Source organism: Gymnoscopelus microlampas (genome assembly GCF_963454915.1).
Source record: "Gymnoscopelus microlampas genome assembly, chromosome: 24".
NCBI classification, from domain to species: Eukaryota; Metazoa; Chordata; class Actinopteri; order Myctophiformes; family Myctophidae; genus Gymnoscopelus; species Gymnoscopelus microlampas.
The window spans coordinates 34232266-34247739 of record NC_139961.1 but is presented as its reverse complement, the minus strand read 5'-3'; the positions used below and the strand labels follow the sequence as shown (position 1 = coordinate 34247739).

Sequence of the window (15474 nt, the reverse complement as noted above, 5' to 3'; positions counted from 1 at the left end):
CAGGAACCAGGATGGTGAGGGGCAGTTATGTGTTAACCACAAGAGTATGGTAGAATGAGTTAACAGATGGTTCAGTATGTTTTTCAAGGACACTATTGTCTGATTCAACACTTTCTCTTGAAAGACATGCATAGACTGCAGGGATTGAACTCGTGATCCTGAAGTCACAAGTACTCTCTGACATAGTTGAGTTAACAGGTAGATGTGTCAGAGTCAGAATCATTGGTTGACCTAAAGGAGCAGTTAGAAAAACCAACTGTCATGTGCATGTTTCCCCATTTGAAGTTAAAATTAGCAGGGCAGGACATTTGGCGAGGCAGTAACCAGTAATTAGATAACATCTAATTACTATGCCTGGTAGGCATCTACACACTGTAGTTATGTCTGTGAGCCACTCCTCCGGGTTGCAACAACAAGAGAGAGCAAATCCATGAGAGTTCCCAGGGATTTTTTTTTGGAACTTTTTGTCATTATGTGAATTTGGGCTTTTAGTTTTACGATCCAATTAACGACTGTATTTCAAGTCATTAAATAGAAATGGCTCATCTCGCTCACGCACTTGTTTTTTTTCTACTGGTCATCTACTCAGAAGGTAAGTTTAATGAACAGAATGTCCTTATAGTCTACTTATATAAGATTATATTGCAGCTATATGAATTGATTTGTAAACTTAATCCAGTTGCATGCAAATGTATTAACTTGGAATTCCCAAACACAAAAGCGTTTGTGAGAACCTTACTAGTTTCTCGTGACTTTGTGTGTCTCTCTAATCCATGTATTAGCCAATTAGATATAGCTCACTGGTTTTCAAACTATGATACGTGTACCACAGATGGGCAAAAGCCTTTTTTTTTCCTCCCCTTTTTTTTTGCTGAATGCATTAAAACAATACATGAGGTCCTGACTACTGCACACTGACACAGCTCTGGGTAGGCAATCTGGCCTGGCGGGGATCTACGCTTCGGGGAGCTCACTTTTAGTTGGCTTCTGCGATCACACTAGATCAGGGGTGGGCAACTTTGATGATGGAGAGGGCCACTATATTTCCACACTCACTCCAGAGGGCCACAGTGCATATACTGTCGGGCCATTCTATGTCACACAAAAGTAGTAAAAATAGCAGATCTACAATTGTACAGATCTGCTATTTTTGCTATTTTTTTATTGGAAATCTGATATATTTGTTTGCTATGTTTGAATTGGAATCCTGAAAAGTAACATTTTTATTTAATTTCAAATGCATTTAGTTATACTCATGTTAACTTTATGAACTTCAATACAAATACATTGGACATAAAAAAGACAATAGAATTGTAATACTAGTCATTAAGCTACTAATATAGACTGAAGTAATTAAAGCGGGTCATGTTTGCAATTGTAACTGCTGAAATCAATAATATATCAGTATTCCGATATTAACCTGCGGGCCGCATTAAGTGAAGGTGGGGGCCGCATGTGGCCCCCGGGCCGCCAGTTGCCCATGTATGCACTAGATGTTAAAATATGAATATCAGCTAGCTGTTAATGTTTGCTTGTTCCATTAGACCTACACACACACACACACACACACACACACACACACACACACACACACACACACACACACACACACACACACACACACACACACACACACACACACACACACACACACACACACACAAATTGTATTCATCCTTATGCCCCTGTTCATACAGTCAATGGTATGCTATTATAACTATAACCATCACCTTCTCCACCTACAGGCCTATCAGAAATGATCCAAACACAGGATACTATAAGGGCCAATGTGGGAGAGGAGGCCCGTTTCACCTGCCAACTCACTCAATCCAAGAATGTCCTTCAAGTTACATGGCAGAAAATTATACCAGGAGGATCAGAGGATGTTGCCACCTGTAACAAACGTTTTGGAATCAAGATCAACCCTCCCTTTCAGGGGAAAGTGGAGTTTAAAGACACAGGACTGCAGAATAGTACCATAGTGGTCAGGAATGTAACCAAAGCAGATGCGTGCTGCTATAGATGTTTATTTAATGCCTACCCTGAAGGAGCCATCTATAGGAAAACCTGCCTCATAGTTTATGGTAAGGTGTGTGTGTGTGTGTGTGTGTGTGTGTGTGTGTGTGTGTGTGTGTGTGTGTGTGTGTGTGTGTGTGTGTGTGTGTGTGTGTGTGTGTGTGTGTGTGTGTGTGTGTGTGTGTGTGTGTGTGTGAAGGTTGGGTTGGGGCTATGTATGGAATAAAAGTTGTCAAAATTATCAAGCGGGGAAAAACAACAATTGATTTAATTATTGATGGAGCCATCTACTGTATAGGAAAACATGCCTCACAGGTTTGGTGTTTTTAAGAGGGTTTAGATGTTAACATCTCAAAATGGTTGTTGAATGAATATACTGTAGGCCTCACAATGTTCTAACAAGCATAAGCCAAGTTGTCAAAATTATCATTTTGTTTTTCAGAACAACCTGAGCCAATATTACACATCACAAAACCCAACAGCACAGAGCTGATGGTTGTGTCCTGCTCGGCTGTGTCTGATTCTGGTCTGACAGTAACTCTGGAGGTCCCCAGACATGTAGGATCTTCAAACTACACCACCTTCCATGCAGCCAATGCTAATGGTACCATCACAGTGACCAGTGCTGTCACATTGGAAAGATTCTGTAGCAACAGCACACAGGTTCGCTGTGTGATGCGTTCTTACTCTGGGGTTGTGAAGGAGATGTCCAGTGTAATTTATTCTGACAAACAAGGTAAGAGATGTTTTCAAATTTCAATTGTAATGTTTTATTTCGAGTTCGGGGTCAAAAACATAGATTGAGGTTAGTGACCTTGTACATATAGGTACTATAGATCAAGGGTTCCCAAACCTTTCAGGCTGCAAGCCCCCCAAATAATCATGTTTGAACTGGGGACCCTGACAAGCACTTGGAATTGTAGGTATTACATTTAGATACATTTAGTTTGACTCGGTTTCCACAGATAAATATTGTGAAAATAGAAAATCTACAAGCTCACAACACCTCGCACTGCGAGGCGTTGTGAGCTTGTAGATCGGCTATTTTCACAATGTTTGCCTCTTTCTTATGTAATATTTGACAATTTGGCCAATTATTAAAAAGGTATTGAAATTCATTAAATTGTCACTTTAGAAATGTGCAGATACCCTGTATACACTTATACTGTATGTTGGTATGTTTACTGTTGACTGAGAAAACAATGTTGCACATTAAGCTAATCATCTGGGGACCCCCCAAAATAATTTGGGGACCCCCCTGGGGGTCCCGGCCCCCAGTTTGGGACCAGTGCTATAGATAGATAGATAGATGATTATGAATTATGTTACTAATTACACTACGATACTTTTCCCCAGATATGTGTGAGAAATCTGAAGCAGATCAAAATGGTTTCAGTAAGTTATTGTCATCAATGTGTCTGTATGATCTTGTGTTTTAATTGTAAGACATACATGAACATTTCTACCTCTTTTGCTCACAGGTTATTGGCTATTTGTGCTTCAGCTCGTGTTGGTGGTGTTGCAATCATCACAGTTGGATTAGTCTCTTCAGACTTCAACAAGAAGGAACAAGGTAGCATTACAAGGTCATATTCTGTAATAAAAGTATTTGCGTTGTAGTTCAGCTGAACCTGAGATGGTCTCTAAACATAGATGGATGAATCTCCCTAGTTATAGCAGACTGTTGTTTTTTCTAACTTCTCCTTTAGGTCAAACAATGACCCTGACTGTGACACATCTACCTGTAAACTCAACTGTAAGTCTCATTGTGAGAATGGCAGCTAAAATCCCTGTATGTACATTTTATAGTGTCTCACTTTTCACATGTGCTGTTCATTGTCTCCGCCAGGCCGAAAGGCTGGCGGGAGAGTATGTTTTACTCTCCGTCCGTCCGTCCGTCCGTCCGTCCGTCCGTGTGTGTGTGTGTGTGTGTGTGTGTGTGTGTGTGTGTGTGTGTGTGTGTGTGTGTGTGTGTGTGTGTGTGTGTGTGTGTGTCCGTCCTTCTGTCTGTTAACAGCTAATCTCCGCCACCGTTGGCCCTGTCGCTGTGAAACTGCGCACACACACTCCCTGGATGCCACAGCAGAACCTCTGCCCCACATTTTTCAGATCAGCCTGTCATAGCGCCACCATGAGGCCGACTTTTGCAAAACACATTTTTTGCTATTACTCCTACAGATTTTGTCCAAAAAACACGCAAATCGGTACACAGTATCTCTATAGCCATGTGATCAACACGGATCTGTCTGATTTTCCATATTCCATCCTGATTGGCTAAAATTGGCTTCCAAAGTATGCAGGATTGCTTCATTTGGAACAAAATGCCTCAAATCATGCACGCAGCATGCGATTTCCGTGAAATTTCCCACAGAGATTCTCACTTGGCCCAGGAAGAAATGACACTTGAAAACGTTCACATCAGCCTCATGGTGGCGCTATAACAGGCCAATTCACGTTTTTAGCTATAACTGCACCGATCTGAATCAAACTTTGCACGCACACTCCCTAGAGGCCAAGGAAAAACCTTTGCCCTGAATTTTTCACATATGCCTTTTAGAGCGCCACCAGGAGGCTGAGTTTTGTAAAAACAATTGTTTTGCTCTTACTCCTTCAGATTCTGTCCAAAAATCACTCAAATCGGTACACTGTATCTCTATAGTCATGTGATCACGATGGATGTGTCCGATATTTCATATTCCATCCTACTTGGCTAACATTGGCTTCCAAAGTTTGCAGGATAGATCCCTTTTGAACAAAATTCTTCAAATCATGAACGCAGTCTGCCATTTCCGTGAAATTTTACACGCACATTCCCACTAGGCCGAGGAACAAATGCCACCCTTTTCACATTGGCCTGTTATAGCGCCACCAGCAGGTCTAATTTAGCAAACCACAGTTTTGGAACAAAATGCCTCAAATCATGAATGCAGTGTCCGATTGTCGTGCAAGGCCTAAGAAGAAATGGCACCCTTTTCACATTGGCCTATTATAGCGCCACCAGGAGGCCACAATAATCTACCTGACCTGGCGGAGACTTGTGCTCCGAGGAGCACTTTTTCTAGTTGTTATTGAATTGATGTCTGTATGTGTTTTGTTTTTTAAATATATATTTGTATGTTTGGTTTTAATGTAGTGCCCTCTGGTGGCTCTTGGATTAGGCTAGGTTTACAGCCTAAAAATCAAACATTTAATTTACACATTGCACAAATACTGCTGCCAGGATATTAACCAGGAGGAGAACATTTTAGCATCTTGTTTATTTCTTTACACTGGCTCACACACTAGATCTGACTTCAATACAAGATTATACTTTTAACTCTTAGAATACTACACAATCTTGCACCATTCTATTATCATCAGTCATCATTCCCCGTAGGCTACTGCTGTGCTGGCACAAACTGCAGACATGTTCCCAGTGGTGTAAAGTAACAAAGTACATGTACTGTACTTAAGTGAAATGTTGAGGTACTTTTACTTTACTGGAGTATTTCCAATTTTCAATACTTTCACTTCTACTCCACTACATTTCAGAAGCAAATATAGTACTTTTACTTTTATTATTTGAAAACTTTAGTGACTAGTTACTTTGTAGATTGTGATTATTATTACAAAACACACATTACCCACTTCAGCCCTATACATTTCGGCCATTTGAAAATAGCAGATCTATAAGCTCACAATGGGTCTCGATGCAACGCATCGAGCTTGTAGATCGTCTATTTTCAAAAGATTTTTATACATTTTATACAGTTGAAAACTTGTAACTTTCTGCATAATGAGTACTTTCTACTTTTGGTACTTTATGTACATTTTTATGCCAATACTTTTGTACTTTTACTCAAGAAGGATTTTGAATTCCAGACTTTTACTTGTAACAGAGTATTTCTACATAATAAGTAAGAAATGTGAGTTATTTGTCTACCACTGCAGGTAACATGTTCCAACTCTCGTCAGAATATAACTCCCCTTCATATGAACGCGTGTTCCATTATTATTCTCAGTTCGGCCAGCAGATAGCGTCAGATAACCTCTTTTAAAAGGGCTGCCAATGAAAATACATTTGAACTTCAGAATGCTGCAGTTGATTTCTGACCCATATGACAGACCACCATATCAGACCAAATTACAGGTATGTATAACAATAAACAGCTTCAGAGATTGAGGTAAAAAAAAAAACATATCAAGTGGTGGTCCGTGGCCTAATCAAATTGGGGGTTCTTGAAATTACAAGGTTGAGAAATCACTGCACTAACTAACATACTAGATAATAAACTATTAGAGCACTTAGAATACATAATAGTTTACATGTATTGTTTTATCATCATCATTAACTTGTGAAAAGGAGAGGCGTCAAAGCATTTGAACTTAAATAATGGTAACAGGGCCACACAGGACACAGCCTCCACTCTAGAACCAAAACATCTCCCATCAGTACAAGAAATAACAGTGTAACGTGGGATGGTCACCGAAGATCTTTACACATGACAAATAAACTATACGGAAATCCCTGGCGAGTATTTCACATTAAAATGATTCATATAGTATAGTTGATGCCTGATTCAAACAAAAATGTACCACATTCTGAATAAAAAATGTCATTTTATTGCTGTGTAATATTTGCCTACTGTGTGAATGGTCTCATGATACAAACAGCTACATTTTTTAAATATAATGCAGTTGTGACAGGGTCAAAGCAGGGGGGTGAAACCAAATTGTAACATTTTTTATTGATGATGAAAAACCTGTATTACGCACTTAAAAACATCATTCTCTTAACTATATTTCTGCACTGCATGTTTTATGGTTGACAATGTATTTCCCCCCGGTCCCCGAGCCACTTGACATTGGACTCCCCTATAGGCTGTGTGACATTGGCCTTGTGACAGCGGACGGCCAATGTCCCCAGGTCACGCTGGTGGCAGAGCGAATGAGGGCGGAGTAGGGTGTGGCCCACCTTATTCAAAAGTGAGCGCGAGCCACTTGGACAGCAGAGAGACAGGCATACAGGGCAGTGTGGAAGTGACAGCCAGAAGGGACGGTTGTGCACAGGAGGAGCAGACATACCACGGAGCAGAGGTGGGGAATACAGTGATCGCGGCACGTACCAAGCCACCAGCAGCGGACGGTGAGCAGACGGCGCAGTAGCAGCAGAGACGGGGAGGACAGACAGACGAACCAAGGAACGGAGGAGAGGTCCAGTGGCGATAACGTTGCGCGCTTCACACCCTCAAAGCCAGACGTACAGTCTGGCGGGCGAGTAAGTGTCCTTCTATGCAACGTTACCTTTATAAACCCACGGTCCTAAACCTCATATGTGAAATATACCTGAACAGATGAACTGGTTCTAGTTTCTATGATTGCAGGCAATACGCACGAAGACAAGAAGAGACAGTGATTCCTGGCCTAAACCCCCGCTCCAGTTAAACCCCATATAAGGACATTCCCACCTTTTGCATTGAACCGTGATGAGTATATGACATATAGCAATCGAATTGGCACTTGGCACTTTACTGCTTCAGTAATAGTTGGCACTTTAACGCTAAATTCATTATTTATTTGCTATAGTTTGCACAAGCCCTGTCTGTTTTTAGTGTTTGGTGATTGTCTGTATTCCTGTATTTTAGTTAGTTAGTGGGCGCATTAGGAGGTTGAGGTTTTAGAATTAGGGTTATATTTTGTTTATGCTTTTCAATATTTTATGGCTTATAGACGCCACTGTATTAGCTTAATAAAATAGATTACCTTTTTATACAAACCTGTCTCCGTCCAGCTTTCTCCAAGGGATATGTGTTGAAGTGTTGTTCTCATTTAAAAGTATTGTACTTACCTGGGTAAACTCGAACCTGTGAATAGCCTAAGAAAGAGTGTTACAGAGGACCCTACCTCTTAAATAAAAAGGTGGCGTAGTCTTGCAGTACCTAACAAACAGTATTATTCTCACAGTAATTACGCACCCCGCACTTTACCGTGCAACTGATATTTTATTGTTGTGAGTTTAATGTGTATTGTTATTTATTCATTATTGAGACAAAGTAAAGAGTGTCAGCATTCTAAAAAGAAGGGGCAAGTTACATGTGACAACCTGGCCACCGTCACATATTTGGCGTAGTCGGCAGGACTCGAACCTGCGCGGGGAGATGGAAGTGTTGACGGAGCGTGATGACCTGCCGGAGGCGCAGAAGAGAGAGTTACACGAGATGTTGTGTCGGTGGAAGAAGGTGTTCGCCATCCATGACGAGGATTTCGGACGGACGGACGTCGTGCAACACCAGATACCGACCGGAGACGCGGCACCCATACGAGAGCGACACCGGCCGTTGCCGCCCTCCATGTACCGGGAGATGAAGACCCTCCTGAATGAGATGCTGGAGAAGGGAGTCATCAAGGAGAGTTGCAGTCCGTGGGCGGCACCTATCGTACTGGTCAAGAAGAAAGATGGCAGCTGGAGGTTCTGCGTCGACTACAGGAAACTTAACGCCGTGACGCACAAGGACGCCTTCCCCCTACCCAGGATAGAAGAGACGCTCACCAGCCTGACGAAGGCGCAATGGTTCTCCACGTTAGACCTGGCCAGCGGGTATTGGCAAGTAGGAATGGATCCCCGGGACCGGGAGAAGACCGCCTTTACGACCCCGCTGGGCCTGTTCGAGTTTCAACGCATGCCGTTCGGGCTTTGTAATGCGCCCGCGACGTTCCAGAGGCTGATGCAGCAGTGTCTGAGTGGTCAGGTGACAGAATCCTTGCTGGTATATCTTGATGACATTATAGTATATTCACCTGACTTCTCCTCTCATCTACAGCACCTCGAGCTCGTCTTCCAACGCCTGTGGAGACATGGACTGAAGCTGCGGTTAGACAAATGCAAACTTCTGCGGAGGGAAGTGCAATTTCTGGGCCATGTCGTGGACAAAGAGGGAGTGCGGCCCGATCCGGAGAAAGTGGTGGCAGTGCGGGACTGGACACCACCCTCAACGGTCCGCGAGGTCCGCGCGTTTCTAGGTCTAGCGGGTTACTATAGGCGTTTCGTGTCCTCTTTTGCTGCTATAGCACGACCCTTAAACAACTTATTGATAGGAATCCCAAATGACGTAAAATCCCACCAGTGTAAAGTCGAGTGGACTTCGGAGTGCCAGCGGGCGTTTGATGCGTTAAAGAGTGCCCTCACACAAGCCCCGGTGTTAGCGTATGCGGATTATACACAGCCTTTTGTGGTTTACACTGATGCGAGTGGCCGTGGGTTGGGAGCGGTTCTAGCCCAGGTCCAAGACGGTCACGAACGTGTAATAGCTTATGCAAGCCGCAGTCTCCACCCGACCGAGCAGAATGACGCAAATTATAGCTCGTTCAAATTGGAGCTTTTGGCCCTTAAATGGGCCGTGACCGAGAAGTTTAAAGATTATCTCACTGGCGCTCGATTCACAATATTTACGGACAATAACCCTGTTGCGCATCTCCAAACGGCTAGATTGGGAGCTGTGGAACAACGGTGGGCTGCTCAACTTGCGTCGTTTACTTTCGACATCAAGTATCGACCGGGCAAAAACAACGCCAACGCTGATGCCCTATCGCGGTTCCCAGTGCAGCCTGTAGATGTGGCGGCTGTACAATCGACGCCAGCAGCCCGGGAGGATGAGTGGAGAGAGACGCAGGATCGGGATCCAGATGTGCAGGTGGTGAAGAGGTGCGTGGAACGGGGGAGAGCCCCTAATATGGTGGAGAGGAAGAATTGGACTCGGGGAGCGCGGCAACTGTTACGCCAGTGGAACAAACTGATTATACGAAATCATGTGTTATATAGGAAGGTGACCGATCCTTATACCAAAGAACAATACTCACAGATCATTTGTCCAGGTTCACGCAGAGAGGAGGTATGGAGAGGAATCCACACGGCCGCGGCGCATGCTGGGTTGGAGAGGACCTTGGCCCAGCTGCGACGTCGGTTCTATTGGCCAGGCATGGAGGGAGCGGTGCGTCAGTTACAACAGGGTTGTGTCGCCTGCAGCCTGCAGAGGAACAGGTCAGAGCCTCGGGCCCCCTTACAACCCTTTGAAGTCTCATATCCACTAGAAGTAATAGCCATTGATTTCCTCACATTAGGTAGGCCTGCTGATGCGTGGCAAAACATTCTGGTAGCTACTGACTTATTCACCCGTTATAGTTGGGCTATTGCCACCCGAGACCAGACTGCGCACACCACTGTCCGTGCGTTATGGACGCATATTATCCAGCCGTTCGGCTGTCCGGCCCGGTTCCACTCAGATCGAGGCCCCAACTTCGAGTCCGAGTTAATGCACCATTTATGTCAGACTTATGGTATTGCAAAAAGTCGCACCACTCCGTACCACCCGGCTGGGAACGGTGGAGTGGAACGATTTAATCAGACATTACTGAACATGTTGCGATCACTAGACACTGATAAACAAGGAAGATGGAATGAGCACTTACCCGAGTTAGTTCATGCTTATAACAACACGATCCATAGTGCTACGGGTTATGCCCCCGCCTACTTAATGTTTGGCCGACATTTGAGGCGCCCTATAGATGTCCAGTTAGGAGTGCAGTCAGCGCAAGAGCGCATGGGAGTGGGTGGCTGGGTACAGGACCACCAACAGAGAATGGCGACAGCTTATAGGACCGCAGGGGAGAGGATGGGAGAAACGGCCAAGAGGAGAAAGCAGGTTTATGACCGTAGGGCCGGTATTACACCCCTATTACCAGGAGAGAGAGTGTGGATTCGAAATAGGAAGAGAGATGGCCAGGGGAAATTGAGTACGTGGTGGGACCCCGAGCCTTACGCAGTGATGGAACAGGTGGGAGCTACGGGGTTGGTGTACCGAGTCAGACCCGAGAAGGGGGGGCGAGAAAAGACCATACATAGAAATGCGTTGAAAGTGTGTGTAGCCCCCAGGTCGCCCCACGAGGACCCCCCAGCTGTAGTGCAGCCCGAGCAGGTAGAAGCAACAACGCCGCAGTATTATGGGTTTCTCTCCGTCCCGAGAGCACCAGATGAGCCACGGCGCTCGGGAAGAGCAAATATAGGCCAGCCACCCCAGAGGTATGGACATGATTAGGGACAGTTGCAGGGACTGGCAACGGAAAAGTGGGGGGGGATGTGACAGGGTCAAAGCAGGGGGGTGAAACCAAATTGTAACATTTTTTATTGATGATGAAAAACCTGTATTACGCACTTAAAAACATCATTCTCTTAACTATATTTCTGCACTGCATGTTTTATGGTTGACAATGTATTTCCCCCCGGTCCCCGAGCCACTTGACATTGGACTCCCCTATAGGCTGTGTGACATTGGCCTTGTGACAGCGGACGGCCAATGTCCCCAGGTCACGCTGGTGGCAGAGCGAATGAGGGCGGAGTAGGGTGTGGCCCACCTTATTCAAAAGTGAGCGCGAGCCACTTGGACAGCAGAGAGACAGGCATACAGGGCAGTGTGGAAGTGACAGCCAGAAGGGACGGTTGTGCACAGGAGGAGCAGACATACCACGGAGCAGAGGTGGGGAATACAGTGATCGCGGCACGTACCAAGCCACCAGCAGCGGACGGTGAGCAGACGGCGCAGTAGCAGCAGAGACGGGGAGGACAGACAGACGAACCAAGGAACGGAGGAGAGGTCCAGTGGCGATAACGTTGCGCGCTTCACACCCTCAAAGCCAGACGTACAGTCTGGCGGGCGAGTAAGTGTCCTTCTATGCAACGTTACCTTTATAAACCCACGGTCCTAAACCTCATATGTGAAATATACCTGAACAGATGAACTGGTTCTAGTTTCTATGATTGCAGGCAATACGCACGAAGACAAGAAGAGACAGTGATTCCTGGCCTAAACCCCCGCTCCAGTTAAACCCCATATAAGGACATTCCCACCTTTTGCATTGAACCGTGATGAGTATATGACATATAGCAATCGAATTGGCACTTGGCACTTTACTGCTTCAGTAATAGTTGGCACTTTAACGCTAAATTCATTATTTATTTGCTATAGTTTGCACAAGCCCTGTCTGTTTTTAGTGTTTGGTGATTGTCTGTATTCCTGTATTTTAGTTAGTTAGTGGGCGCATTAGGAGGTTGAGGTTTTAGAATTAGGGTTATATTTTGTTTATGCTTTTCAATATTTTATGGCTTATAGACGCCACTGTATTAGCTTAATAAAATAGATTACCTTTTTATACAAACCTGTCTCCGTCCAGCTTTCTCCAAGGGATATGTGTTGAAGTGTTGTTCTCATTTAAAAGTATTGTACTTACCTGGGTAAACTCGAACCTGTGAATAGCCTAAGAAAGAGTGTTACAGAGGACCCTACCTCTTAAATAAAAAGGTGGCGTAGTCTTGCAGTACCTAACAAACAGTATTATTCTCACAGTAATTACGCACCCCGCACTTTACCGTGCAACTGATATTTTATTGTTGTGAGTTTAATGTGTATTGTTATTTATTCATTATTGAGACAAAGTAAAGAGTGTCAGCATTCTAAAAAGAAGGGGCAAGTTACATGTGACAACCTGGCCACCGTCACACAGTCATAGATACAATTCAACTTCAAGTCTTACACCTTAATCTTATTGTGTTATTACACAATAAGCTTAACGTGCCCACTTCCTTTTAGTGCCCAGTTCGCTCCAGTGCCCATTCCTTTTAGTTTCTCCTGTGTACAGTAACCTAGGCAATGTAACCTAATCTAGCATCACGTTTGACATAGTAGCATTAGGCTACAATGTCATGGCATTATGTTCTGTCTTTTGAACAGAAATACTCATCTCACTCACACACTTGTGGTTTTTCTGCTGGAACTCTTCTTCTCAGAAGGTATGATAAATTAACTGACGTATGTAAGCCTATGTTAAAGTGAACTGAAGCATTAGAGTTTTTCTCAGTTACTTGGATGCATTTCTTAAAACTCTTACCTCATTCTCTTAACAGTGCCTCAAAACCTTACACCATAAAGGCAATTGGCCTGCCACTATTTAACATTATCATGGCATTCACGCAGAATGCAAAACACTAAATGTAGTTCTGCATTTCAGTAGCTGGGACTACCCGGAACATTGAAAAATGACACGACAGGGGAGCCATCGCTCCAAATGTGTACGGACCGTGCTTTTGCCCCAACTCATCACTATAGTACGACCTGAGAGTGAGAATATGTTGGGTACAGTCAATGATATGTACTTATAACTGTCACCTCCTCCACTTATAGGACAATCAGAGATGATCCAAACACACAATCCTGTACCGGCCATGGTGGGAGAGGAGGCCCGTTTCACCTGCCAACTCACACAATCCAAGAACGTTCTTCAAGTTGCATGGCAGAGAATGATACCAGGAGGAACAGAGGACGTTGCCACCTACAACAAACGTTTTGGCACTAAGATCAACCCTCCCTTTCAGGGGAAAGTGGAGTTTAAAGAGACAGGACTTCAGAATAGTACCATAGTGGTCAGGAATGTAACCAAAGCAGATGAGGGCTGCTACAGATGTATATTTAATGCCTATCCTGAAGGAGCCATCTATAAGAAAACCTGTCTCACAGTTTATGGTAAGAAGACTTAGTGGTCGTGTGTGTGTGTGTGTGTGTGTGTGTGTGTGTGTGTGTGTGTGTGTGTGTGTGTGTGTGTGTGTGTGTGTGTGTGTGTGTGTGTGTGTGTGTGTGTGTGTGTGTGTGTGTGTGTGTGTGTGTGTGTGTGTGTGTGTGTGTGTGTGTGTGTGTGTGTGTGTGTGTGTGTGTGTGTGTGTGTGTGTGTGTGTGTGTGTGTGTGTGTGTGTGTGTGTGTGTGTGTGTGTGTGTGTGTGTGTGTGTGTGTGTGTGTGTGTTGTGTTGTGTTGTGTTGTGTTGTGTTGTATTGTAACCTTAACAAACAAAAATGAAATATGTCCTTAATACAAAGATGAGAAACAGCAGGTATAAATTATTCCCAGTTCTTACAAATGTATATGGTTAAGGCTTTGGTTTAGGGTTAAGATGTTAAGGTTGGTGTACCAAACTTCACATCTCATGGTTGCTGTCCTCACAAGTATAAGACAAAATACCCATTTGGTTTTGCAGAACAACCTGAGCCCATATTACGCACCACAAAACTCAACGGCACAGAGCAGATGCTTGTGTCCTGCTCAGCTGTGTCCCGTCCCGCTCCGACAGTAACTCTGGAGGTCCCCAGAGATGTAGGATCTTCAAACAACAGCACCATCCATGTAGCCAACGCTAATGGTACCATCACAGTGACCAGTACAGTCACATTGGAAAGGTTCTGTAGCAACGGCACGCAGGTCCACTGTGAGGTGCGTTCCTACTCTGGGGTTGTGACGGAGGTGTCCAGGGTCATTAATTCTGACAAACAAGGTGAGAGATGATGATTTCAACTACAATGTAAGGTTCAGGGTCACAAACATATAGGCTGAAGGTTAATGACATTCATGGATAAGTATGTAGCATAGGAGGATGGATTGTTGGGTGATAGACACTAATTGTGTTACTAATTACTCTATTTCTTTCTTAGATGTGTGTGAGAAATCTGAAGCAGATCAGAGTGGTTTCAGTAAGTTCTTGTTCATCAATGTGCCTGTTTGATCCTGTTTAAGTGTTTACATTGTACTGCAGAAAATACATGAGTATCTCATCTTTTCCTCACAGTTATCGCGGTTAGTTGTGGTGCTGCTGCTGGCGTTGGTGTTGTTGTAATCATAGCAGTTGGATTAGTCTTCAGACTTCAACAAAAACAAACAAGGTAACATCCTGTAATAAATATCTTTGAGTTGTAGCTCAGATGAAGACCTGAGATGGTTTCTGAACATAGATGGATGACTGTCCTGATCAAAGATGTAACTTCTGTTCTAGGTCAAACACTGAAATGGAACAGATCCCCATGTTGTGAGTGACACGTGATCGGTGTATCCTAGACCAGCCAGCTACCGATGCACCTGATGTGATTTTTTTTATTTGTTATTTATTTTTAGCTATTTTTTTATGAAACAGGTTGAGGGTGGTATGTTTTTAGAAAGCCCAATTGGAATGAAAATAAATAAATAAATCACTGTGGATAAATGGAAATTAATGTATGTACTTTTTATAATGGGATTGATTTCATGTACAGTAGCCTATATGCATGTGCTGTGTATATATTAAGTTGTATCTTTGGATGTGTGTGGGATCATAGACTGTGACTTATGAGTATGACTTTGACCCTAGATTTCAAAGACAAATATTGTTCTTTTGACTCCACTACATTTCTAGGAAGGGAAAAGGTACATCAACTCAACCATTTAAGTCCCATTTCAAATAGGCCTATAGTGAAAATGGCTGTTTTCACTATTTTTGAGATTTCTTTGTATGGAAAATCTTTAAATGTCTAAATTGTATTACAATGCAATGCATTGATACTAAAAAAGAAAATGTATTTTGTAATTTGCACTAATATTTAAGTATTTTTAAATGCAATTGATTGACTCAA

At 43.6% G+C, this 15474-nt stretch overlaps 2 protein-coding genes and 1 long non-coding RNA gene across 4 annotated transcripts; all 3 read left to right on the top strand.

The window, feature by feature from the left end:
* The first annotated feature begins 416 nt into the window (after positions 1–416).
* On the top strand, positions 417–14363 carry LOC311040868 (OX-2 membrane glycoprotein-like). 2 transcript variants are annotated; one of them, XR_014600333.1, is made up of 8 exons: positions 417–592; positions 1746–2084; positions 2459–2752; positions 3373–3411; positions 3498–3589; positions 3726–3772; positions 13227–13565; positions 14073–14363. XR_014600333.1 is itself a non-coding variant. In XM_084051239.1 (6 exons), exons 1-5 carry the CDS (start codon positions 538–540, stop codon positions 3557–3559), a joined length of 789 nt encoding a protein of 262 aa, XP_083907365.1. In that variant the 5' UTR covers positions 417–537; the 3' UTR covers positions 3560–3589; positions 3726–3837. The 2 variants fall into 2 exon arrangements, 1 of the variants encoding a protein (XP_083907365.1); XM_084051239.1 differs by lacking the exons at positions 13227–13565; positions 14073–14363 and having other exon boundaries at positions 3726–3837.
* On the top strand, positions 13238–14377 carry LOC311040664 (OX-2 membrane glycoprotein-like; the record flags this gene model as incomplete). Its single annotated transcript, XM_084050993.1, has 2 exons — positions 13238–13565; positions 14073–14377. The coding sequence occupies 2 exons, from the start codon at positions 13238–13240 to the stop codon at positions 14375–14377; spliced, it is 633 nt and encodes a 210-aa protein (XP_083907119.1).
* Positions 14378–14458: 81 nt separating this feature from the next.
* Positions 14459–14956, top strand: LOC311040742. Its single transcript, XR_014600304.1, has 3 exons — positions 14459–14562; positions 14658–14751; positions 14862–14956. It is a non-coding gene; the product is annotated as an uncharacterized lncRNA (long non-coding RNA).
* The last annotated feature ends 518 nt before the right edge of the window (positions 14957–15474 follow it).